This window comes from Falco biarmicus, chromosome 12 (assembly GCF_023638135.1).
Source record: "Falco biarmicus isolate bFalBia1 chromosome 12, bFalBia1.pri, whole genome shotgun sequence".
NCBI classification, from domain to species: domain Eukaryota; kingdom Metazoa; phylum Chordata; class Aves; order Falconiformes; family Falconidae; genus Falco; species Falco biarmicus.
Genome location: NC_079299.1, coordinates 33194737 through 33222603, shown reverse-complemented (window position 1 = coordinate 33222603; position 27867 = coordinate 33194737). Strand labels below are relative to the sequence as shown.

The following is a 27867-nucleotide window of genomic DNA, read 5'->3' as shown; positions in this document are numbered from 1 at the left end:
TCCCGAAGTGTTAAAAGACATGTTATTTATTAAGCACATCAGAGTGATCCTCAACAGGATCTATTGTCAGAGAAATTGCACCTATGCTGTTCAGTGGTTCAGTATTGGTTTGCCTTACACCATAGACGCTTCTAGAGCAAAACAAAGTGACTTGGGTGAGAACCAGAAATGCAGTAAGGGCATATTGGCTCTGTTGGACAACTACACATTTTTTTACCCCATTTTTCTTTTTCATCTACATTACCTTTCAGGTTATTTTATGTAATTCTTTCTCTTTGTGCACACAAAGGAGCAATGCCTGCAAGCAATGAATTTATCACATGTAATAATCCTTATCATGTACTGTATTACATGCTACCTTTTGGACAACAGTGGTCGTCTGAACTGTTGAACTAGGTGGGCTGGTTCATTAAAGTAGAGATCGTTCAAATAAAAAGTGAATATGAAAAAAATCTCCTTGAAACTATATATCTACTAGCAAAAACAGCCTGTAAGATAGTTTCATATGTTACTGCATTAAATTACTGAAATAACATCTGACTCACATTATTAGATGGGGAAGTACCTTTACAAATTGCAAGGAATTAAAACATTTCAATAATCGCAAGTGTTGCATATGTTAAAGATACTACAAATAAATTGAAAAGGCAAAGGACTTTTACTTCCAAATTAACTCTTCCAAGAATGCCATTTATCACATCCTACTGGAGCACAGGCATTGTGTACTTCGAAGTATAAATAAGGAAGGTAACAGGATTAAGATGAGAGAAGTTTTGTGAATTAACCACTTATTTCCTATCAGTCAAAATATACTGTAAGGAATTTCCTTAGACCATTCTGCTATGAAATAAAACCTATTAACTTAAAATAGAAATTAAATTATTTTACTTGAACACTGGGGCAGGCTAAGAGCACAAGTGATCAGCTATCACAACTCGCTGGTTAGTAGTAACTGGACACTACAAACAACCCAGTAATTGTCAACTGTGCGATCATTTTCTCGATCACAATTTATTGGCACCTATGTCAGCTTCAATCTGATTATCCACATTCCTTAGACTCTGAGCAGTCAAAGTTCACTTTTGAATGAATATTATCAATGGAACTTGGTGATACTTGCCAAATGAAACATTTTTTAACAAACAAACTATAAGCTCCTTTTTGAGATAAAAATCTAAAACAGTAAATACATTTTCTAGACTACAGTACCTGTTAGATTTGCAGTATCTGAAGGACTAAGTTGAAGCCAGCGAGGAGCATCAGGATCCACACAAATATCTGCTGACGCATTAACTTCGTGGTCTTCTTCAGAAGCTTGCCAGGGGATGAGTGTGATCTCTACTTCATTATTATAGCCAATGGACGTGTCGCTGCTAACACTTTCACCTAAAGCAAGAGGATTAACAAAGATCACAAATCCTGTTTTTAAAGACTGCATTACAAAGCGTGATGAGTAAAGCATCTAATATATCTGTAATGACAAAATTACAACACTGATTTCAACTGCTACACTTAAAAATACTGTATTTCTTGTAACTCACTTTTTTCTCTCTCTCTATAACTTCCATGCGATTGCTGCAAGTCTGATTTCAAATCTAGTTCAGCTGTACTACTGCTTCTTCTTTGTACTAGTACCTTCAGAGAAAAAAAAATTCTCAGCTTATTACAGTTTTGAAAACTACATCATATTTTAGCAAATCTGAGATACACAGTTATTAGGAATTAATTACATACAAGTCAGTCAAGATATTTTCAGAAATACTTAGACTACTCAAATATCTTTAAACATCTTAAGGAAACCACCAGGCTTTCAATTTCAGTCTTTATCTTCCCTTTCTTTAACTCAGATTTCATACCAACAAGCAGGGCTTTTTACTTACATTTTCCTACAAATCTGAAATCATTCAATACTTTCAAAAGCATCAAAAAATCTCTCAGGAAGAAAGTTGTCATCTTTTATGTCAGGGCATTATTCTGTTGCAAAACAACCTAGGCAAGGCATCCGATCTTTTGTTTGTTTACCTCCTCCTTCGCCAAACAGATTTCTAGGCTATTTGCTGAAAACCCTTCAGATAATTTTCTGCTTCCAGATGATACTGCCCTGTCCCTGAGCATAAAACTGTTGTTCCTTCCGTCTGACAGATCACCTTCAAATTCACATTTCTTGCAACTCCATGTCATCTACAAAAGCAAAACTTTGGCCAGAAAAATAGAGTATCATGTTTTCTGCTGCAAATAGGCAATAAAAAGCTCCAAGGCCTTACCCCTAGGAGCATACTTTATCTAGCTGCTGAAGGAATCTCTACCCTAAAATTCCTAAATTCAGCTAACATTTCTGAAATTCCATTCTGAAATTTGCAGTTATTAGTATTTTTAAATAAATTCCTTGAAGCAACCTCTGATCCACTGACCAGACATTAACCCGCTTATTCTTTCTGCATAAATCTGAGAAAACAATTATTGCCACCAAAGAGACAAGTGGCTTGTAGAAATCATATTATGTAACATTATAGGCAGGGTTTCTTAAATTTTATTTTATACTAAAGAGAATTGACAATCATTCCCAAGAAATACATGTTTGCCTGCGCTGCCTGATAGACTGCAACGTCTATCTTCCCTGGCAAACTTGGCTCCTAGTGATCAGTTTTGACAATATTTCAGTGGGTTGTGATATGAAGTCAAACTGGCTCTCACAGTACGTTAGCAAGTGATGCAGTGAATATATGGTCAAACCCCAGCTTCTGCTTGCAAAAAGGGTGAAAATGCAACACTGGAAGCAGCCTGGCAGCATGTGCTTGTGAATATTTCATAACACATGTCACTAAAACAGAACAGCGAGACAGGTTAATTTTTAATTCTCCCAGCTACTGAGCTTACTTCTCTTCCTCTCCCCTCGCCTATGCAAAGCGGTCTAGGTTTTCCTTCCTTCTTGAGACACACTATTATCCCCGAAGCACTTAAAATCACTCTGCAGAAAACGCTTGGTGTCTCCATTCTAGAGCTAAGAGTTAATGGTACTGTAAGTCCAGACGTACAGGAAAGCCAAAGTCCAAGCTGAATCTCATCTTTGAAGGCCTTCACATTGTATTGCATTATTCTCCCACAAAGATTAGAAGCCTCAGCCAGTTATTATTTCTACTTCTTATTCACAAGTTGCATTAAAAATTTAAAAAGCTTGCCTGTCCTAATGTTAACTCATACAGACATTTGCAATACATAGCTGGTGATACAAATTGTGCTGAAAGAACGCATTTTCCCCAGTACTTTAAACCGCCAAACATTTATTCCAGTGTACTGCAGCTCTGCAATAGCCATGAATCATTTATATTTTTAATGTTATGAACTTGTTTATATTTAATATAAAAAAGTACAAGTCTTATGTAAGACTAGAATATAGCCAATTACACAAAAGTGCATAAGCAGCCAAGATCAGCAGACACAGAATGACCATACCAAATAGCACAATGAACAGCTACAGCTCAATTCCCAATTAAGATACCAGAAATATGGCTAATGATTTTCCACACTTTTATTTCTAATGAGATACCTTTTAGGATTTGGAAACAGAAACATTGTTAGAATCTTATCAATAATCATTTTCTATTGTGCCTTACTTGCTCTCCTTCATGTTCCTTCTTGATATATCCCTTATTTTCCTGAACTGGTTTGGAGTCTGAAGTTAAATTATGAGAACTTCCAGCCTTTTTACCTTAAGAAATTTAGAAAATAAACAAGAAATAAAGACATTTTGGGGATCAAAGTACATAGCAAATCATATGAAAATTTCAGTTATGGTTTACATGTACGCTTCTTACATTTATAGCTGAGTGAAGTAATAAAACATTAAAATGGAATACAGGATGTTTTGAAAAATCCTTCATAAGTATAACATACACGATAGGAACAGAAGTAGAACTGTTCGCATGAATACACAAGATTTAAATGCAAGCCAGTAAAAAGAAGTTCATTATGTGCAAAATACATCATGCAAAGGTTTCATTTTAAACCACCTTGCTTTATAAATGGTCACGCCCTGCACTTGTGATCTGTAACTTCTTAAAATTAGTTCTTTCAACAAGATATCAACAATATATTTACTAAGAAAACAAGATAAACATGATTTTAGAAGAGAGCTGGATCCCAAAGGAGATCAGAGCATTCATGAGGCTGAAGAAGTCTCAACACATTTTCTTCATCAGTACAGTATCACTGTATTTTATCAAAATTACCTTGAAAAAATTCAGATGGAAACTGATCTGTAATATCTGAAGTGCTGCTACTACGAGTTAGCTGCTGTTCTTGGTCTGCAAACAGGCCTGTAGTTTCTGTTCCTGTTGGATTTTCCATCTGTTGAGATTCTTCAACTTCTGTTGATTTAAATCGAGACACATGTTTGCACGACTTCAGAATTATACACGTGTGAACTCCTTACTAAGAAAGCTATACAAAAAAGTGACCCATTCGAACATTTAAAATTACCAAGTTACAAAGCTAGAATAAAACACCTTGTCACAGAAGTTAAGCTTTATAAAATACCCTTAGAAAAATGTTAAAAGTTTAGAGAGAGATGTATGAACAGTGCAAGCAGTAAAAAGTCTAGAAAAAGGACAGAAATTACTCTGGGGTTTCAAAGTGCACAAGGAAGCACCGGAGGGCATCACGTGAACAAAGCTATGTTTTTCAGTGCTAGAGACCCAAACTAGACCTTGTCCATTCTGGAAACAGAAACAATAGAGGAAAGGCAGCAAAACTACTATAAATGCAGAGTGCAGAAAAGATGGCTCTGCTTACTGACTTCATAAAGAGGGAAAGGGGAGAATAAAGAAAGCAACAGTTCAGAGTGAAAAAAGATCTGAGCTACATGATTCCAGCTTAGTTTGTGAGGGCAAACTGAATCATGCAGTTTGGTTGCTGTAACTGCAAATGAGAAATTAAAACAGAGGAGACTGTGGCACAAAAATTCAAGTGAGGAAGTAAACTGACATATTGGGGAAGGAGCAACAGGTACTCTTGAGATTAGCTTGCAACACAATGCTTTTAAGAAGTGCATTTCTCCCAGCACTGGTGGGGGAAGGAAAAAATAAAAGTAATATTTGGGATCAAGCGTGTTCCCATTCAGTAGCAGTGCTTTTAGACAGGGCCATTCCACTGGTGAATGCCACCTGCTCTACTTAAGCTGACTACTAACTCCTTTCCCAGAAAGCAGCCAGAGAGGTGGCCCACACACCCCGTCACGAGCTGACCCAACAGATCCACCAGCAGACTGTCAAGGTGTTCAATCTGCACCGCCAATGCTATTTTCCTTCTTTAAAAAACTATGAAAAAATGCTGCTCCAACAACTCTTTATAAGAGAACCCTTGAATTCCTTTTTTTCAGTGAAGAACATGGGCTGAACTATTAAGTCTTCTAGAGTTCTTTCAGCATATAGTTACACAATATGCATATTAAATAAAAGGGACCTTTCCACCAGCTTTCTCCTTCTCTTGCCTTCTTTCCGCTGCTCTGCTTCCTGCCTGCCCCGCAGACACTGAGACTACACTTCCTCAGAAATGAGCAAGCACAGCCCCTCAGGATATGAGATTAAGACAGATATGCACAGACTGCAACAGCAGCCTGCAGGAGGACAGTGTGCTTAGTTCATTCAATCTATACTGTCAGGTGAGTTTGAACAATACTTAAATACCTAACAAAGCCACATGCATTTCAGGAAGTTCTCACAAATACACATGTACAAAACCTACCTGTTCTGGTACTCAACTGACCTCAAAGCATCACTGTTGACTTTAAGTCTTACAGAAAGCAATAAAACAAAATACTAAAATAAATTCACTAGCTAGAACTATTTCAGTGTTACAACTGAAGATAACTTGAGATGAAGGAACACTAAGGATATTTCACAGAATCAGAATCCCTTGCGAGCCATAGTACACCACATTCAAAACTTTTCTTTTCTTGCTACCGCAGCTAACAGCTCTGATTAGAGCTCAAGAGTCAGAAACCCCTTTCAGGAAGTGAAATGTGGGAGGTGACAAAGTCGTATTTTCAGAGACTTACTAGATGGAAACAAACCAAAAGAAAGCCTGCTAACATGACCTCGCTACTTCCACCAACCCATCTTGGCTGGGCAACAGGATGAGTGCCCTGCAACAAAGGAGCTTTGTATTCTCAGGCCATTACACCCGTTTTTTACATCTATGTCTGGATACCAATATAGAATTCATTTCAGAAGTCATATGCTTACAGTTTGTTGAAGCTTTATTTATTGCAACAGCAAGTTCCACAGGACAAGACTGTATCAAAAGCAGGAAAAAAATTTACTACACTTTTGAGCAAAAATACACCTGTTTCAGTCCAAATAACCACAAAAATGCCCAAATCTGGATTGCTGCCTTTAGCTCTTGCATTCCTAATCCTTAGTATATTTGGTCTGCACTATATTAAAACTTAAATCAAGTAATTGAAAGTGTAAACATAAATAGAAGGGTTTCTTTATTAAGAAATTTAAATTAATTTTACTTTAGTTACTAAGTAATACAAATCTAATTGTAATTAATGGTAATCTTTAATGTTAAGATGAACAAAAACTACATTGCTTGCAGTATTGTAAACATTTTGAAATAAATCAAAACACTATTGAAACGTGCCAAGAGGCACAGACAAATCTTTAAATTTGCTTCTGGAATCAATAACTACAGGAAGAATTCTTTAGAAGAAAAAACAAAATCCGCATTTATAAGCACCGATTTGTAACTGAGGGTAACACAGACTGTATGAGATTTTTCTTTCAAATGAAGTAGCTCGACCAGCTGCATTTCTTTGTATATTCTGCTTGCGCTAGCTCATACATTTCAGCATTCAACTAGCTTCTAGGGTAGCTTCTTGAAAAGATACTGGTCTTCTCCTTTCCCCTAAAAAAGTTGTTTTGACAATGACAGAATATCAAAAAAGCATTAGAAGTAGCCACTTTTTGCCATCCTTTGTGACTCTGAAAAATGACAAGATATGCTCCCATTAAACTGGCCTGTCTCATCATGGCTCCCAATATTACTTAACACCATGTTTTGAATAAATCCAAGGCATGGAAAAAGAACCAGTGCAAAACATCTAATGCCACATTACTGAAGAATAATCAACTGGACAGAAAAGGAACAGAGAGACAGCAGTTTAAAAATATAAGGAACATTTTTATAAAAGATGACTTTAAAGTACAGTACCTGACAGTCTGTGAGAGCAAGAAGTGTAAGAGATACCAGGTAAGAGAGAGCTCACAGTGTGAAGCAGAAGAGGTACACTTTTAGTGGCTGGCAAAGCCTCATAAAGATGAACACAGTTGCTGATAGACTGGCTTCGCTTAGCTTCCAGGAAAAAATAAAGCAATAATTATGTCAGAAGAAATAATGAAATATTTGGAGTTCTGAATGTCATGATACAATGAAACAATGCTTTTGGACAAAAAAAAAAAAAAAAAAAAAAATTACAACATTAAGCCCAGAAGTAGTTCCTATAAGCTGTAAGTTACTAATGTGCAACTGTATCTCACACTTTGGAAGTGCAATAATCTGTGATTTCTGAATCACAGCAGTTCCACCATGCGGAGTATTTCATTTTGTCGGTGTACGATTCCTGTCTCTGAGTTAATTTGACTTTTTTTTTTTTTATTGAAGTACCTGTTGCAGTCCATATAGCTCAAAAATAAAGAATGAAAAACTTATTCAAATTCCCCTCTACTAGCAATGCTCCCCCTGCAAACAGCTACCTCTGACATTCATTCATCTCTGCTGAAAACAATCCATTTTCACCTGAGAAGTAGCACAGTGTGTTTGTTTCTCAGAAACTGATCTAAAGACATAGCTGCCTCTGGTTCTGCTTTTAAAACTAGACATCCCAGCTCCAGACTGGATGCAGCCCAGAGTACCTGGGTTTGACCTGACCAGCTTTGAGCAAGTAGTTATATTTGATGACCTCCTGAAGTTCCTTACACCTTGAATATCCAGTGGACTCTGGTTTTGGGGTACCATGCCCTGTTTTTCACGTTTCTGAGCAGGATGATGAAAGGGATGCAAGTTACATGAAAGTTTTTGGGGTTCTTAAGTCATCACAAGGGAAGGTAGAAGGTAAGTGCAGTCTGAATGCATACCTTATTGAATTTCTCTTCACAACAGCAACATTAAATAGCTTCACAGTTTCTCAGAAAAAGAAAGGCCATCAGAAAAACAAGTGACTAACACTCTAGAGGCTGTCTATCATCAATAACAACTTGGTATTTCATGCATTAATAGCCATTTGCCATACGCTTAAGGTGTCCTTTAGAGAAAAGCAACAATTTATCATGAAGTGTATTACTAAAAGTTATGCTGAATTAGGGAAGTGTCTAACATTTATTAGGAAAAAACCCCATCTTATTCACTGAACAGTTTCTCTTCTTGTACACGGCAATATCAATGCTGACACTTAGAAGACAGAGGGAAGGAAGGAAGAAGCAAAAACACTCAAGTAGGGTAGTGGGCAAAACACTTTTGCTGCTGCAGAAATACTCAGTTCTTAGTTTTATAACTCTAGATACAAGCAGCAGATCAAAAGAAAGTCTTACCTGGAAGCAGGAGGGGCTCTGGTATTTGTGTGTTGACTTAGAGGGTTTCTGTTATTTTTAAATGGCAGAAGGAGAATAGGGATTTTTAAAAAAGCCCCCAGTGCGAGACACTGTTCCTGTAACAACATCTGCGTTACTCAAGAAAGCTGTCCCATGAACAGCCCTGGTTTCTGTAATCACCTTAGGGCATTCTACATTTCATTCTGGAAGATGACACCTCTGCACACGCTTTCTGTGTTTCTAAATACTCGTACCTTAGAAAATTCTAGAGATATGCACTTTGTATATTTGAAATTATTATTTCTTCTAACTGCATATGCAAAGTAAAACTTTTTTGTACTTGCCAATTTGGGAGCCACTGATGTTCACAAATCCCATGAAAGCCAGAATAAATTCTCTTTTTTTATAAACACGAGATACAAAATGAAACTACGGGCTTTTTACAGTGAAGTCCATCCTTCTATCTGACAGCCTACATGCTCCCCACCAAATAAGCTTTTCTTACTGAAGGTAGGAAGTTCCTTTAATTTGAATGCACACAACCAAGAGAAGTCCTCACGGACCAATACTTCCAAGGTTCTCTGCTGCTCTGGTGAGAAGTCTAGGTTAGAAATGCTATAGCAGAAGAAATGTTCTCTGGTGGAGCACAAATAGGAACTCGCTGAATTTAAAAATAAAACAGACCCAAAGAATGAATTGACACCATTGCCAAAACATTTTGTGATCTAAACTGGAGACTGTGGCTTAGCTACATGAAGCCTGTAGCCACAAAAACCATACTAAATCACCTTCAAGTTCTCCTGGTAAGAAACACAACTAATCTGTCATGAATGAGGAAGGAAGCTGTGCAGCAAAATATCTCCTATTCAAAAGCAGATTTTCTGTGGAGAGTTTTAATCCATAGCCCATGGAACTGGAACACAGAAACATGTTACCATGAAATAAAGAGATCAAATTTAGGATGCTGAAATATTTGAAAAATCAGGTATCTGGGGGTCTCAGACATCCCCTCATCACTTCTCACACCCCCATTCTCCCCTCTCACATTTTCTTCTTTCCAGAAGTATACATAAGAGAAAAAATGGAAAGGGAGATGCTATACCATCTCTCATCATGCTAAGAAATTAAATAAAGCTCATAGGAAAGGATGAAATTGTTTATTAAATATCTGGTTTACCTTGTGCTCACAGTAAAAGGCTAGCTGTATGAAAGTACAGAACCAATATGTATTACCTGACTGATGTTAATTATGTTTTCTTACGAATTGATAAACTAGGGATGTACTTGACAAAAAATTGTAATGTGCACAGGACTAACTTGCCATTAAATGCAATTTATTTAAAAGCATATATTTAGACTTTCCTGAAATACTTTGACTCTTCCTTCATACTGGTAATGGTCAAGACATCCAGACAAAGGTACATGCAAAACCTCTGTTCAGGCATTTAATTATTAAGTTGCACTACTTTTGGAACGAACCACAACTCAAAGGCAGATTTAAAACTTGAGTGTTACTGAGTGTTTGGGAATATAAGGATCTAGTTAGGTCTAACCTGTTGCTCTTTGACGAACAATATTTCTTGCTTTCTCAACTCCCGGGGCTCCAGAGGTTGTAGCACTTCTGAATCTCATTGGCTCCACAACTTCAGGATGGCTTTTCCAGCTTAATGAAAAAGATCTTCCTACTACAGCTGTCTTTTGAGGCTCTAAAATGCCACCTTAGAGATAAAGAAAACAAAATTCTCTAGCATTGTATGCTTTGGCACGTATTTTTGCTGAAGTATGAATGGACTCAGACATGGAAAATACTAATATTTCAAACAGACAATTTTTTACTATTAATAAAAACCAATCATTACTTCAACTATGTGCATCAATTGCTAGGCAGCACATAAATACAGCTAAAATACTGTAATCAATAAAGTTTAATAAAAATACATGAAAAAAATTTACATTGATGACTATGCCAGACCACAGCACAGGAAACCACGTTTCATTTCTGCTACAGAAAAGACTTGATTTTAAGTGCGTTCTAAAAACTGCTAAATAGCTATCTTCTATTGACCCCAATTACCTTTTGTCGCACAATGAAGGATGAGAATACATAAATCCAAAGCACTTCACATTTCATTAAACAGGTTCTTACACTAGATTAAGCAGTATTTAACGTCAGATTAAATTAATATCTAAGATTAAACTTAAATATTTAACTTGTTTGATACTGAAGCACAGAGACTAACCTTTTCCTCTCTGCTTTTTTTCTTTTTGTTCACTGAGCTTATCCAAGGGTAAGTTTGTCATTTCCACCCCATACACGGTTCTTGCTAGCACTGCTGTTAGAGAGTCCATGATATTGGCCCACTCGTTTATGAGCTCCTCCCAGTCCGTCAGGGAAGACAGAACACTGAGCAGCTCATCCCACAGCTCCCGAGAAATGTAAACGCTCAGATTTGCTCTGATCCAAGCCACAATGAGGGTCTGAGAGTAAAGAAACAGATGACAGTTCAAGCATTTCTGTCAAGATTAATTCAGCACACCAACACCAACAAACACGTTGATGAAGTCAATGCCAACCTGCATACTAGCACCGATTATTCATGATGCACAGATATTATGCATGGCTATGTTTCATCAAAACACAATCTCAAAAGTCTGTGGTTATATAATTGTTAAAGTTACTGACAAAGGAAATCTAAAAATTGCAAAACATATGTTTTAGGTGGTCTACCTGTTCCCTGGTAAACTGAAATAATATGCTGTGTATAATAATAGAATGGAGAACTGTCTTCTACATGTACAGAATGATGGTACTGACTGAGCCACACCTGTGACACTCAGGCCTAGACACTGTAGCTGAGCATGCGAAGTACAATATGATGTATAAATGTTTTCATCTCGTTCAACACAACTCCATTTTGACTTGCCAGTTGATCGTCTAGGAAGTTACATCAAGCTTATGCTTCAGAAATACTCACTGAAGATATCCCACAAAGAGACTGCTCCACCACCATTTGTAATAGAGACCTGAAGAATGTATCAAATCAATGCCTCCCACTCTTAGGAATGCTTTACAAAATAATTACTCACACTACTGCAAAGGAGAATTTTTTCATGTTTTACAACTGGGTTTCATAGTAGCATGCAAAACAATGGGCAATCATTATGAAAAAACAACATGAAAAAAACCTAAACAAACAAAAAAACCCCCAAACACTCACTCGGAAAAGTAATCCTGACATGCTCTGAGCGAATGTATCCTTTATTTGGTTCTCTTTCGGCTTCTGCATCACAGCTTCTGTTATTCTAAGGAGTATCTGTAACATCTGTTCCCTGGTTCCAAAACAAAATTGTACTTTTTGTTCACATCTCCTATTAATTGCACTTGTTAATTTTCATGTACCAAAAAAACCTCTTAGCCATCCAGTAAACCTCTACTTATTGATAATGTGGTCACGTGTCAGACTTCACAGATCATTTGCAAGATAACATTAATTGGGTTTGGACTGTAAAAATTAATTTTTGAGAAGGTGTAGTCAGGAGTGGAAATACCAGCCAGAACCTTGAAGTCAAATTTGCAGAACCTGCAATCTCGCAAATCAATTCAGGGGCAAGTCACAAACATAACTTATGTAAAGACGTCTACCCTGAGAAAGCAAATCTTTTCCCTACCCAGTAACTCCCCCATAAAGTTTGTGTTCATAATTTTCTCTTAAACTATGCAAATATAGTAAGCTTACCATGTCTTTCTATTCATTGACAGTTCCATTATCATGCGCCTAAAGATACTCAGAACTGCTTTGCAAGCATCAACTTGCTCCTTCAGAAGCACAGGGACTTCAATGCATGGTTCCAATAAGAAAACATTTGCAGAGTTTGTCAAGAATACCTTCAAGACAGGCATTTACAGTCAGCTTACACAGTAGAACAAAAAAAAGTCAAAACTTAGAATAAAATGCTTCTCCAGTCAAACCTTTCACTTTCCTCAGAGCAAGTTTCATGTTTTACTTATCACTTTGCTATTCTACACCGCTCTAGTGAAAAGTCAGCTGATATTACTGACCCACCAACGGCATGCATTACACAGTAGAGGGCTTTGTGGGTATGTCTTCTATTTGGTCAGGCAAGAGTGCAATTTCTCCAGCTACTCATTTCCTGGCATTATATGCTTGAGCAACTACCAATATTTCCAATAAATAAGTTCAATGACCGCAAATGTACAGTTCCGACTAATTCCTAGTACCCACAGTAGAAAAAAAGCCACCAAAAACCCAAACCTTCTATCTTAAAATACAGATATCTGGCTCTAAGACATGGTCACATGGTTTAATATGCAGTTTTTAAGAAGTTATAAATGAAGTCCAAATCATATCTTACAAAAACCATCAACTGCTGGTAGTTCTTTTCCTTAATCTCAGAGACCATATCATAATTTATAATGTAAGTTATGCGATTATGGAAAGTACAGCCTTGTACTCTTTCTGCACACCACACCTGTAACGCAGCTTGAGTACCAGCTTTAACATTTTTGTCCTCATCTTCTAATACACATCCTCTGTTAACAGCACTGGTAAAGGAGTATGTTCTTCCCCAGCTGGATGAGCGCTTATGTCCTGAATGGTCTGAGGAGAGCTTTCAAAAGCATCATTCAGTTAGTGACAGAGTAGAAAGGAGTACGTCCGTATTTATTCAAAATAATTTGAAGTGTCAAAAGGAAAAAGAGGAGGAACTGTCACGTCCTACATTCATTTCAGCAAGGAATTCCTATCTATTATTTCTTGACTTCTGAACAAACAGACTGTATATGGAATTTAAGGTTTGTCGAAGTTTTAACAGCTGTATTATTTAAAATATTTTACATCACATTTTATGCCACTGATTGTAGTAATATTTGAATTTACACCTGACAAAACTATAAGCCCTCTAAAAAAAAAATAATCTGTCAAAACCTTGTAATTCAACTCAAATCTCTCTCAGTACAACAAAACTGCCTTTTATATATCTTCACAGTGTCAATAGTGTCAGAGTCAACTTTTACTGATGGTTCAGTATAGGATATTAAAAAGATGACGTGCAGAATTTGTATCTACACTTTGATTTCCTAGATTAAGGTGTCTGAATCAAAATATATCACCCAGTATACACAAATCAGTACATATTGTCAAATCCTTTAACTACCACCAAAAGGAAATAGTCCTACATGCACTAGGCCAACAGACAGTGTAAATTCTAACACTGCAGAACCTATTAGTATTTCTTCCATTAAGTTATTGTCTTCATATTTGTATAGGCAGGGAACAATCAGCAAATTACATCTGAAAAATAGCTGCAATCTTTCCCTGCACTCCGTAAGTGTTACTGAACACTCAATATTTCTTTAAATTTTGAGTCCTTAAATAGAAGTATTTTTAAATCTTGGATTTCCACACAATTTCCAAATTGCTACTCATTTACAAAGCGATTTTAAGACTTAAACTATATTGTAGGCAAACAGAATAAAGCAAGTAACACTGATACCATACATGTTTACCATCCGTTTGCACTGATGAATCTCCCAAGTTGACAACAGCATCCTGACCATCTTCCTTTTTGTCTGGCTCCTCCATAAACACAGGTTTCTCTTGCAGTATCCACTTTCGGTATACCTTCACCACTTTTCGTGTTGCAGATATATCAGAAGGTGGCAATAAAAAAGCCTAAATTGGGAAGTAAAGTAATTTCACTATATATAGGACATAGATGTGCATGCATATGTAAACACACTCACAAACCACCACCCATAAATAATATGGCTCAAAAAAGGATACATAATTTTTATTTTTGTGTCTGTCCTAGAAAGAGTTACAATTAATGAACAGCCTATGCAAATACCTACACCATCCACAATTCCATAACTATTAATTCCATATTACTTCCATGTTATATTTGTTCAGACAAAACCAAAGTAGTTGGGTTTGCTCCTTGCAAGCTCCCTAACGTAACGTGAATTCACCTCACAAGCCATTACTAGCCATAGAGGTCTGGCAGGCTAAACCTGGGTACTACGCTACACTTTATGGAGAACATGACTTCAAATTACATCAGCAGTACACAATGTGAAATAACATTTCAGCAAGGATAGGTAAGTTGTGATGAGGACAACAGTGGCTGGTATTTGATCCTTTCTCACTACAGTTTTGGAAATCAACAGAATTAATTTATTGTCAGCGTGCTACTTAGTATCTGTATTTGGGAATCATTCTGTAAATATGTCCCCTCTGAACACTTGCAAAGGCTAGACTGGCTGCTTCCCCACATTTCTAGATGTCTTAATGGACTGAAAAAAATGTAGTGACGGAAGACCTTAGCCCTGTAGTGAATAGGCACAGAAATCAATGCCTGAAAATATCATTTATTAAAAGAAAAAGCAGCGCATTTTGCAAAAAATTTGTATCAGTATGCACTATATTATAAAAACACTGAAAGAGATGAGAATACATTTTTCACACTAAAAAAACCAGGTCCTTTCAACTGCGAAGAAACTACCCACTCTCTGTGATTAACAGTCAAAACCTATAGCATTTCCTATACGCAGTTTAGTTGCAAAACCATTACAAAGGTATCTTGCTCAGGTCAGGAAATCTTTGCATCATATAGTACACTTCCTTGTCCCTAGTCAGCATGAAGTGCAACATCCAACAGCTGATTTCAACACAAATTGCAGAGCTTGCAAAAGCAATTTTATATGTGCCATACAGCAAGTATGTGAAACTTCTGAAAATGTCTCCACAGAGACTGTCATCATAGAATCACCATAAATTCTGTCAACTTATTAAGGATGCAGAAACTGAAAAAACCAGAATCCAACTGCTAGAATATTAGAGAAACAGCAGCTCATCAGTGGGATGCATAGGCACTACACAGAATGCCTTCAGAAAAAGTAGGGTAGAAAGAAAAAAAGACCAAACAAACCCAGAAATAAGTAAAGGAAATCACAGTAACTAGTGAGATTCCTGTAAGGGAGAGATAAATACAAAATACCATTATCAGTTTCAATTACTGACCACTGATCATATTGAATAAAGGTAAAAGTACTGCATCACGTTAGCCTTTGTCCCCTGGAAGCTGGGCGAACCTTGCATGCTGCGAACAGCCACCAGGAGAGGGCAGCACGGCGCAGCGGATCGGCACACACTCGGCACGCCCGCCGGTGCAGTGCCATTCCGCCCCCGAAAAGCGCCGACACACAAGATGCTTCACAGCGAAGCATGTGGGCTCACCAAGCTGCTGGAGAGTATCTTCTGCACATTTCAGTGACCTGAAACAGCTGCTTCAACCAATTTCTACCTTGGTACCAAACAAAAAAAAAAAGAATGGGACTCTCCGGTAGGTCCATATGTATTTTTATCCCCAAAAATTGAAAAGGTATCAAATCAATGAAAATTATTAGTAGAAGCAATCAGTGCTGATATAAACATTGAATACTGACATTGATTACAGGAACAAAACTCTTATGAATTCAAATAACACATCTGCAAGCTAACAGCTCTTTACACACCTTTAAATCACATCATAATACCAAGAACAAGTAAGACACATTGCAGTCTGGCATCAGGAACAAGCTTCACTTCCCATAAAAATTTCCTATTTTATCATTAAAACTAGACCTAGGAAGGACTAAAAGAGTGCTGGTTTGATTAGCATCAGGTTTGGCTGGTTACCTGACCAACAGCCTTCACAGTGTTCTCTTTCATAACCATGACATTTCTTTTTAACAAAAAAAACCAAAACAACAAACCAAAAAACCAATAGCAATTAAACATACACACTTACTTGTCGAAATACCTCATTAACAAAGTTAACATATCCTCGAGTGGATAAGAGGATTCTCTGCACCATCTCATAGACGGTCCGATGCTGCTCTTCAATGCTGCAGACACTGGAGTTGCTGAGCCTTCTGTCAGACAAGGTGCTGCTGTTCGAATGGCTTCTCTCCTGCTCACTTGCGTAAGACATAGTGGTTTCCAGCTCTGTGTTTTTATCTTGGTTTACAACACCAACAGTCTACACAGAAGAAAACGCCTAATTAACTAACTGAAAGAGCATACACCAAAAATCTGGAACACTTACACAGACGCAGATACTACTGCTCTTTTTCACACACAACACTGGAATCCCAGCAGTCAGGAGGTGGAATTTTCAGTATGCTACTTGGTCCATGAAGGAATGCAGTCTTCTGCTCTACATATATCAAGCAGAGTATACAAACAGGATACTTTACAGACTTTTCCCACTCCATAAAGACAAAAAAAAGGGAGGGGTGCAGCGGCAGGAGTAGAAGAGTGGAGGAAAGCACAGACCGTGGAGAATCCCCAGGTCACCTCATTTTTGGGAAAAGACAGATCATACCACTGTACATGGCTCATACTCTTGCACATTATTATCCCTGACAACTCTCTTGTCAAGTTTTGTTCTGGCACCGGATGTATTTTGCAACATCTCAAAGCGTGTTAGGATAAAACGATCCAGCCAGGAGAAGAGGACTAAAAAACTGCTTGTGAGTTACCAGAAAAAAACCCCTAAGTTACACTAACTCAAAACACTGCCCAAATGTGGTTCTGCTTTATGTTTACATTAATAAGGCTGCCCTCTGTTTGACCAAGTGGGCAGTAATGGAGCAGCAGGAACACCTCTACTGCTTTTCGTAATGAAGTTTTTTGGTAAGATTAAGCAACACTAGTGAGGCACAGGCTACAGTCAGTGAACTTCAAAACCACTAAGTCGTCGATGTGTGCCAAAAGCTGGCACACAGCTTCAGCTAAGTGATAACATTTGACCAGTTTCCATTTTCAGGGCAGCAATACCTTTATGCAACTTGAATATTTATGTGGTGTCAGCTATAAAATTCAGTGAAAAAAAGTATTATTTTTCCAGGCTATGTCTGTTGGAGTAGCACAGCAGTTTATACAAAAGGTGGAATTTCCAATGAGAAGGAAAAGATCAATTACAAAAGCACTTTCAGTAGGTAAGTGACACTTAACTGGTTTAGGTCTTCAAACTTCTACAGGGAAGAACTCCAAAAACAATTGATGTGAAAATATACAGTTCTACCCTAGCAGTTCATGTATGCTTTTCTGCTGAAGCCAGATTTTACACTAACTCACAATTCAAGAGAAAAATCTAAGTTGACATTGATCCTAAATTCTTAACAGGAAACCGGAGAGTCTCTTAGAAGAAAAAGTATATATTTCTATAAAATTCCTTGTGAAGTCTGTAATCCTAGAGAAGTCTCAACCAGCAAATTCCAAGTGAAACAATTTTCTAATATCTCATTGTAAAAAGCTGCTATAAAAAAAGACGAAAACAAAGCAGCCTTTGATGCTGCTGGGAAATGGTCCATGGCACAAGTAAGTATGACAGTTTACAGATTAAACTCCAAAAGTCTAAACACAATACTGATGAAGCTGGTAAGGCAAACAGCTATGAGGGGAAAAAAATAAAACACTTGCAGTGAATTACTAAAGGGTTTCCCTTGGAGATTCCCCTCTTCGAAGAAAAAAAACCAAATCAAGTACAACATTTATTCACTTAGCGGTAGCATTTCTTTCTTGCTTCAGTTGTGAGTGCATTAAGATCATTTGCAAGGGTAGCACGGATATGAAAAGAGCGAGGTAAATTATAAAGCACACCTGAATAATTTTAGGGAGCATTTCTCCTCCATTTTTTGTATTCTGAACAGTAGTTAAGTATTTCTTTTCAAGAAAGAAGGTAACAAGCCACTTAATAAAAACAACTCGAGCTGCCATATATGGGATTTTTGTGCTATAGACATTTTCACTGTTTCGTGTTGCAGTAATGTATACTGGTCTTGGTCTTATATCAGGAATATCTGGTGAGATAAAAAGAGAAGATATAAAGAAAATTTGATCTTAGAGAACTGTAATTGCTTCCAGGCTCTAGTTAAACATACTGAACATGTGACCAACATTTTCTCCATAGGAAATAACAGATGCAATGACTAACTGCTTTCATTATATTAATACTTACATTGTCATAATTTTATTACTCCTAAAGAAAAGCAAGAACACAAAAGCACAGAACCTTCCTGAAAGCTATCATTTGTATTACACAAAACAAAGGAAAGCAAAAGAGAAGGGCTGCATAAAGGACAAAAACTAACACAAAGAACTACTCCTACTACAACATAAGTTAATTTTGGAAGTTTCACAGAGTTTATTAATAAAGTACAGCAAGAAAGATGAAACACTCTGGAACGCTCAACAGTGCAAAGATTAAGAAGAAAAAGGATACTTGATGCATCAGAAAGAAGTTAACTTGGGTGCAAAGAGTACTGCACAAGCTCAAATAAAAGAAAAAACACATGGAAGGAGTGGAAGATTGCTGATGGGAGAAAGGCTGGGTCATTAATTTATTCAGATGCTTAGATTTAGGGAAAAATCACTGGTGCCCAGCTGAAAAACATGGAAGACCTGGGCTCTAGCTGTGAACAACACAGCTGCAGTGCCACTGAGGTGATTTTAGACACTAAAAGTTATAAGGAGTTGAAAGTCAGTGGAGGGAGGGGAAGGATGACGGAGAAGAGGCTGTAGTACATAAAGTATTAACACCACCACTCCTATTGACTCTAATACATAATTCAGTAGAAAATTAGGAAAAACGTGAGTGTTTCTGATAATCCTAGAACTGTAGACATACATCTCAGTTTCCTTTCATTCGTTCCTTCATGCTCATTTTCTCTTCCAAGGAACCAAGAAATAAAACAAGAGTAACCAAGTTAGCAACTCTCTCACACTTGGGCAGCTTGCTGGTTCTTTTAAAAAACCCGTCAGGGAACCATGTTCTGTCTTCATTATGTATCACAACTACAGAGTCCTCGCTCACTCAATATAAATGCTATGGCACTGGAAACGTCCTTAGGAAAGGAGAATCAGGCTGGCCCTTATACAGCGATAAGCAGCAGCAGCTTCCTGGACTATCTCAGAAAAATCAAAAGTTGTGCTAGAAAAAAATCAAAACATGAGATAAGGGAGGAAAAACGTTCATTCGACAGAACTGTAGCGATATGCCAGCAAGGTAACTGACATGCTACTGAGAACAGTCACCATTATTTATTTTTTTAATTGAAAGGCAAAATTCACTACTTACCAAGTACAGGTTTGTAGAGGTTGGTAAGCTTTGTAAAAGATGGAAACAAGTGAGGAAGATAATATTTTCTAAACAAGGTGAAGAGAAACTTAAAACCAGTATCTTGGTTCTCCTTATTCTTCCACTCTAAACTTGCAGCCTTTGTCATGGAGTTAGAGGAAAAACAAAAAGCTTTAACTTAATGTGTTATAATGACAACCATTCCACATCGAATACAAGAGATAAATAATTACACTTTAACATGAAATACAAAAAAATAGCATTGTCCCAAAAAACTTTACAAACTGCATTAAGAATGTAAGACATTACCATGAGGGCTTTAGCACATCAAAGAAAGCAAGCTCATTAGCAGCCAAGGGTATTTCTGCTGTTCTAATGCAGTGAAGAACAGAAAACGTCGTATTAATGTTTTCAACCAATTTGATTCTACCTGTACATTTAGACACTGTTACTCTGCGCTACGCTTTTATCACAAACATATTTTTCATCAGAAACATACTCAATGCCCACGTTTAATATGGTTGCACATGCATATGCAATACTCCTTTACAAAACCGGACTCAAGGCACAAGTATTTTCCACTGACAAGGAGATGGCTGACATTAAGTTTGTTTTTAAAGATACTCTTCTGTTCTTGCATAGATCAACACCAAATAGTCATACACGTACTTGCAAGTTTCTCTTTACCAACAGGTTTGAACTACAATTCCTTGGAAGACTGTACCAAATTTTGACAAAGAGTTGCTCTTTCCAAATTAAAACACCTTCAGTTTGGAATAAGCGGCACATAACCAGCTGGGGGCGCTTTCTTTATTTGTTTCAGAAAATCCAATACAACTTCAAATACAAAGGGAAAAAGCAGATGTCTCTACAATGAAGCACTTTTCCCACTGATAACTTAAACCTGAGTTTTAGTCTCTTATATCACTTCTCTTTTTGTGAAGCTCAAGTGAGCACTAAAAGTATTTATCTTTTGACATACATTTTAAATTCAGGCCCACTTTGTTTTTTCTTTTCCTTTTTTAAAACAACTTCACAAGACTACAGGATTCTTAACTTTTTAATTTTTTTTTTCCAGTAAAAGCTCTTCGAAAAGCCTGTCCAACTGTATATAGCAGATAAGTTCACTGAATCTATATCCAAGATAATAATTTATTACACTGACTTGTTTATATCAGTCACATGAGATCTATTTATTTTAAACACATTTATCTGTACAATAGATCTTTTCCCAAATCTCTAAAAATTGTGGAACATGCAATGTCCTACTTTTGCAAAATACATGTGTACAGCTTGGAAACAAGACTACTGAGGTTTTCTATTATTTTACTTGTTAGGTAAATAAACTGACTCAAACTCTACCCAGTGGCAGGCAGAAATTTTCTTGAAGATGTACATTTGCTCTACTTTATGGCTCTGAGCAATCACTCTGCATTTGCATCAGATTATTTTAATCTTGTCTCTTGTCTGTAGCAAGGTTACTGCCCAGCTGTGCTCCCCTCTACCAAGCAATACAAATAAATGAATGCTGATGAACAACAATGCAATTGGATTTATAGTGCAGTGAAGTTTTTTTAGATCCCAAACATGTAATAAAAGTATAAAAAGAACAGTGAACATTTTTAACTGAAGTGTTGTGAGACTGATATGTAAAACAAAGAGCGGCGTGTAGGAAGCTGATAATTTCATATAGCCACTTTTCAAAATAAAGCATTTATTCAAGATGACAAAACCCCTTCCAAATATCACTTTGGTCTTGCTTTTTGATATTTAAAAAAAAAAATCTATCTCAAAATATTTAATTATCTTTTATCTTTCTTTAAATACTGATTTCTTTAATGTTCAGTCCATAGTTTCCACTTTCATTTAAAATGTGGCTTAATTTGTACTTTCAAAATATACACATTATCTTAATTTCTTTCCTGTACAGATTAATCTGATCTATTTCTAATTAAAATTTTTGATGTACATGTTACTCGCATCCTTTAAAAAAGTATCTCATAAGCTATCTCTCCTTTTTAATCTCTTTCTCCAGTGTTCCTTTACATGTCTTCTCGGCTACATAGGTGTCCAAACAGAACAAACTGCATCTTTATCCCATATCGATTTTCTAAATGCAACCATAAGCACATAAAACAGTCAGTTATCCTGCAATTTTGGATAACATTCATTAATTCTTATAACAATTGTGAAAAACTTCCTATTTTCACCCAAAATGGCACAAGGAAACACCTTTGGGATTATTACTGTTATTTTTAAAAGGAAAAGAAAGTGCAGAAGAAAGCTTCTTCCTGGGGAGGGGCAAAACCAGCTCCATACAGATACAGTGTAGGCTTAATTTTCTACCACAAGCACATTCCTCCAAATATGAGTAGTTAAAAACATATATCCTCCGCACCTGAATTACCATATATTTTAACAGTAGCTGAAGAAAATAGCAGGTTTGGTCTTCAGCTATTTTCTCTCCAGAGACAGCTGGCAAAAGTGGAGCTATTTCTTCTGGAAAAATCTTAGCTAAAATAAAAAGAAAATGTTTTAAACAAATCAAAACTGAAAAAAGTTAAATAAAATATATTTTCTACAAAAAAAATAATTTGAAAATAATCATTAGCGTGTCCTGAAGTTGTAGAAAGTCGAAATCCAGTAACTACTTGGGCTTCCCGTATTTCCCCCAGGTCCTGCCCCATACAATCAAGGGTGGCACCAACCACTGACTTACTGCACTTTGGAAGTGTTAACACCAGCAACTGCTGCAGACTAACCAATAAGCGGTAAATGTACACAACTACTTATTTTGCAGTAACATGCTCCTATAGCTGCACCTCAATTAAAAATAAAAAAAAAACCCAACAGAAAACCACAGAACAAGACTCAACTGTTCTCAACTCAGACTGACAAGATCAGAAGGGTATACAGCTGCCACAAATACAGTAGCTTGACAAATTCAGTACATCTCTGAATTATATTGACAAATAGCATTATCCACGTGACATCTTCCCCTCAAGAAACTCTATAGCTTCACAACTACCTCAGTGGAAGAGGGAAGCAATACACCCAACATGGAAATTGTATTCACCTACTCACCATCTGGCGAATTAGGAGGACTAATGAGGTTATCTAGTGTACAGGGACCTCGTGAGGACATAATGGATGGAAAGCCAGGCACAAGGCATGCAAATATTAATATCTGCTCTTCTGCACAGTTAGTCTGAAGCGCTTGAAGCCAGAGAAGAAACAGTCGGATTCCTTCACATCTTATCTACAAGGGGACGATTTTGTAGAAAAAGATAGTAAAACAAATTTGTAAGGATAGTAACACAGTTTAATAGTTAAGAAAATGCAGAACAAGTACTTTCATCCCAGCTATGTGCTAGTGAGTCTTTCCATCATACCAAGAGTAATCACATTGTTAATGTAATCATGAGCAGAGAAAGGTGGGAGCAAGCTGTACCCAAGACAGTGGCACTCCAAGGAGACAGCATTAACCACTCCAACTTCAGAGGCTAAAAATTTGTATTTCCACTCCTCCAGGTCCTGGGGCCAAATGCATCTTTGCTAGACTCAAGATTCAATCTTAAAGGGGGCTCTGGAAGTACAACAGCAAGTGTAACGCACAACCAGGGAGCTGCCAATACTTTGTACCCTGCGAAGTCTGAAATCTTGGCCCCACAGACATCAGAGCAAGCTACTGTCCTCAACATCCCTGGGACCAGAAGACAGATCCTCATGAAAACTGAGATGCAACAAAACCACCATGCAAAAACAAAGTAGCGTATATGCAGCAAGTTTACTTACTACTTTTTTTTAAAAAAAAAAACAAGATACAATTTTAATTTTTGCAATGTATTTAGAAAAAGAAAAATGGATTTAAAACGCTTTGGCAAACAAGCAACTAATACATTTAATACTGTATACTTAATGCTACAGAGATCTGAAAAAAATAACGTATTAAGCAAAACATATTGATACCTCTCCAGATAACTTTACAAAGGTCACTGGAACAGCAAAATAACTGAAGATGATAAATACTAAAATAATCTAGGATTACAACAGTAAAATTTATGATTAAAAGGTGAATAAGTCAAATTACAAAGCCTAGCAATCTGAAAACCACTGATATTAGAAAACTGTGAAGTAACCTTCTTCATAAGACTTAAAAATAAATATGAATACATTAAAGAAATACCTTGAGAGAATTTCCACTGTGCAAAAGTTTCTTCAGAATCGACCCTAGGTCAGAAAAATTAAATAGGCACATATCAGATACTAAGATGGTTACTTTCCACCAGAATGTTTATTTAAAAAAACTACAGGAAAGGCTAGTTTAATGCAATTTCCTATGTGACTACTGCGCTGGTTTTTAAGAAGAAAGCTATGGGGTGAAAAAACCTGAAGTGATTTGATTTACAATTATCGTAAGGTTAAATATAATGTAACTTTACAGCGAAGTGCTTTGGTTTCAGTTGGGGACAACTTCTACTAGATTTGGAGAAATCAAGAAGTCCATCTTGTGGGATTAATGCATTCATATAGGCTAACATCGAGAACAATGGTAAGAAAAAGATGCTAGCAATCTATACTACATTCCTGTCTATAAAACATATTAAAATTGCAAAATATTTCCATTCTGGTTTTAGAAATACCAGGCTAACTGCCCTTAACTTCAAATGTCTGACCCCAGAATCAGAGAGAGATTATTCATCAAATGCTTCAGGTAAAAAATGTTTTTAATCCAATTTTGAGAAAAGTAACATTATACAGCATTTGGCTGTTATTTCTTCTGGATTTGTGAATTATGTACCTTCCTTAAATGTGATCCTTCTCTCAAGATCTTACCATTTTTCCACAATATTAAATGGAAATTATTACTATATATAGCAAATGCATATTAATGCACATGAACATTAAGCAAAAGATAAATCACAAAGTACAGCTGTAAATAATTGCACCACCAAATTTAGTAGCTCATTTCTTGGACACAGCCAAAAAATTATCCAAATATGTGTATTTAAGGAAAGCATAAATGTTAAGAATATATTAGCTATAAAACAACTGACTAATATCAATTTGTTCTGGACTAATCTAGATGAAATGGCAGTAAAATGGTCAAGCAGATGTCTCCTTTTATCTTTGTTGGTGCTCACTGTAAATGTGGTAACAGCCCTTTCCTTGACCTTTAAACTTCCACTCATTTCTTCTGCAACCGCAAATTCTTGTTCTGATGAAAAACATGGCAGCTGATGAAAGTATGTTGGAAACCAAATCAAACAACAACGGAAAGGTACTACTTAAAAGTATGACCCCCTACAAAACATTGTGACCACTTCAGTATCATCCAGAACGCACATTTTCAAAGTAGTGACAAACTAAAGATGTTTAATTCAGAGCAAATTATCCAGTTAAACTACTTCATGGGATTTCAAGGTGTTTTGACTATCCAAATGAATGTATTTCACCTCTCAGTATTTCTGTGCCCATCTGACTAAAACGTTATTCTATCTGGCCAAAGGAAGAGAATAATAAATTTTGTCTTCTGGCTCCAGTATATGACCACAAGGTCAAAACATTCATTATACAAGCACTGTAGACCACAGGGAATATTTAAATCATTGAAGAGTTAACTGTCTTCAAACTAAAGACTATAAAACTTTTTTTCCCCATGGCATTAATGTTTGAATCCAATTTTAAAATCTAGTTGAAAGTCCTATACAAACTATAGGAATACTTCTAAAAAACATAACAGTTTATCAGAAAAACTGATCCTGCTTTTCTTATTTAGATTCCCAAACTTCTTGAATGACTGAATCAACCCTGTTAGATATGTTATCTTTATGCAGCTATAGCAGAACATTAAGGGCTTTAAGCCAAGCACCCCAAGCATGTGCTTAACTAAGTTGACAACTTCATTTTGTTCTTTTTAATGCATGTGTTGCAATACAGTCTTCAGTTCCATGCTTGTGAAGCCTTGTCAGAACACCTGCCCCACAAAGCACATAGAATGGACAGGAGACCAAGGGGAGGGGATGAAGGGGGGGAGGGGGGGCGGGAAAGAGCTTTACCTAACTTCAAGACTTCTCTCTGCCAGACTCCTCCTATTCCTTCCCTTGCTCCAGAAGCCAGAATATGTACAGCAAATACCACAGGAGCAGGGGTGGGGGGAGAACGGATAGTCTCTCAGTTTGACCAAGTGAGTGCCATCCATAGCTGTCATGTCCAAAGTTGTACCCTAACATGAAGCTTGGCAAATCCTCCACTATCTGAGGATCAGTGAAAGACAGCTGTGCCAAACTTGCAGAAACACCGTGTATTCCTAATCCCACTTATAAAGGCCAGTAAAATTATGGACAACTGATTAAAAGAAAAACTGTTCAAAAAGAGCTACTAAAAAGTTTGTATTTTTATCTTTAAATCGCTTTCCTTCACTATTCCAGCTCTAAACCAAAAATTCCTCATTTACCTCCCACAAATAGCCTGACAACTGAGCGTTTCACAAATATTAACAAACTAATCTGCACAGAGAATACAGGAGTATCAGAGAAGAAATTAAATTCCTGTTCACTGCAGCAGTCCCACAGTTTGCATTTATTTTAGCACAGCCTGGCTCAACTACCACACAGCCACCTATTCACAGCTACGTTGTGCAGAATAGATTTCCAGGAGGCAGCAAGGGTCAAGTTCAACACAGTACCATTAGACAAAGAGCAGTATTTACTACTATGAATTTATACAGGCATCTCATATATGATCACTTGCAAAAGACCATCATAATGCAAATTTGCAAGAGTCACATACAGACTCCACAACCCTCCTCAATCTTAATTTTTGGTATTAGTCTGTGAACACCAAGGGAGACCTAACTAGAAAGAGGTGTGTTGGTTTAATAACCCCTACCATCTTGAAAGCTTCTAGCATATGAAAGAAAAGGGAAGAGGACCCTGGGTAAATACAAGAATATAACAATCTAAAGAGCATTCATGCAAAATAAAAATGAAGCAGGCAACCAAAACCACACAAAACAAGGAACACAGAGTTGTTACAGCAGGTAAAGATTTTCCACATGCTTCGAGAATTTTCTACCGCAAGCCTTGGAAGTACTGGATTTGTGGAGTCAGTACTAAGGGATTCTGTGGTTAACAGGACTTGCAGAATCAGGGAACCTTGATTTTATTTGTACTAGAATGTTTGTAAACCATTCCTTCTTACCTATACTGCGAAAATGCCATCGATAAAAAATCCGCTCGGGCAGTAGCTGCAATATTTTCTGCAGGAAACAAAACTAAATAGTCAAATTTTCCATAATAAACTGGCTCATTCAGAGGATACAGAGAAACTAATACACAAGACATAAATGGAATGGTAATATATACATAGAGAACACAATAAAAAATAGGTAAGTATCATTGTAAGGACTCCTGCCCTTTACTTTGCTCTCTTGTTACAGAGAAAGATACTTGGAATGGTCCTGAATAAATACCATGACGCTGTCATGAACCGCCTTCACCTTCCCACTGCCTTGCAAAACCCTAGTATTCCAGAATATAAACTGATTTCTAATGAAGAAGTTACAGATTTCTTTTAGCAGCTCACTTTGGGTTACATTTTTCTGAAGTGTCTGGTAATGACTACTGCTAGATTGATACAGTCCAGATTTGAGCTCCTGTGGCTTAGGTCTGTCTTTTCAGCAGCTAATGGGGTCTGATCTCCCAGCTATGGCAGAGATGAACAGCGGTGCAGTTATTTTTACTGTGAGATGATTTACCTTTGTTTTCAGCTGGTAAGTGAAACTGAGCCAAATTACACAAAGCTAGACTAATTTAATTCACAGCACATGCAGTTAATAAAGCACTTATGTGGAATAATATGTAGTGGCCTGCCTCTGTAGTTTTGGACTGTTCCTAACAGAGGCAGATCAAACAAAGAAAGAGGTTGTGGTCAAACCCATTCCACCTTGGTTTTGTTACACTACAGGGGCAACAAAGCAAAGCAATTTAAGCATGTGTTAAGTGCTTTCCTGAACAGAGCCTTATAATCTTAGTTGCAAAAAAGAGTTGGAGCTACCAAATGTTGCTCTTTGTCAGTTTATTGCATGGTAACACTATTAAATAATCTGGGTAAGTCAGAACTATTTGGGGCT

At 36.9% G+C, this 27867-nt stretch overlaps 1 protein-coding gene across 3 annotated transcripts in view; it reads right to left on the bottom strand.

The window, feature by feature from the left end:
• RALGAPA2 (Ral GTPase activating protein catalytic subunit alpha 2) overlaps positions 1–27867 on the bottom strand; it is a 136162-nt gene that overhangs the window by 88370 nt on the left and 19925 nt on the right. For 2 of the 3 annotated variants that reach the window (XM_056357457.1, XM_056357459.1), the window contains exons 4-21: positions 26937–26994; positions 23920–23963; positions 22818–22992; positions 22132–22247; positions 19734–19872; positions 18257–18456; positions 16401–16631; positions 14111–14284; positions 13083–13220; positions 12329–12477; positions 11810–11921; positions 10832–11069; positions 10145–10309; positions 7216–7356; positions 4230–4367; positions 3615–3709; positions 1542–1635; positions 1210–1386 (exon numbers count right to left, since the gene is read on the bottom strand). In XM_056357457.1, the coding sequence (XP_056213432.1) occupies positions 1210–1386; positions 1542–1635; positions 3615–3709; positions 4230–4367; positions 7216–7356; positions 10145–10309; positions 10832–11069; positions 11810–11921; positions 12329–12477; positions 13083–13220; positions 14111–14284; positions 16401–16631; positions 18257–18456; positions 19734–19872; positions 22132–22247; positions 22818–22992; positions 23920–23963; positions 26937–26994 (2584 nt within the window). The remainder of the gene's footprint in view (positions 1–1209; positions 1387–1541; positions 1636–3614; positions 3710–4229; positions 4368–7215; positions 7357–10144; positions 10310–10831; positions 11070–11809; positions 11922–12328; positions 12478–13082; positions 13221–14110; positions 14285–16400; positions 16632–18256; positions 18457–19733; positions 19873–22131; positions 22248–22817; positions 22993–23919; positions 23964–26936; positions 26995–27867) is intronic. The other variant, XM_056357458.1, reaches the window with a different exon arrangement.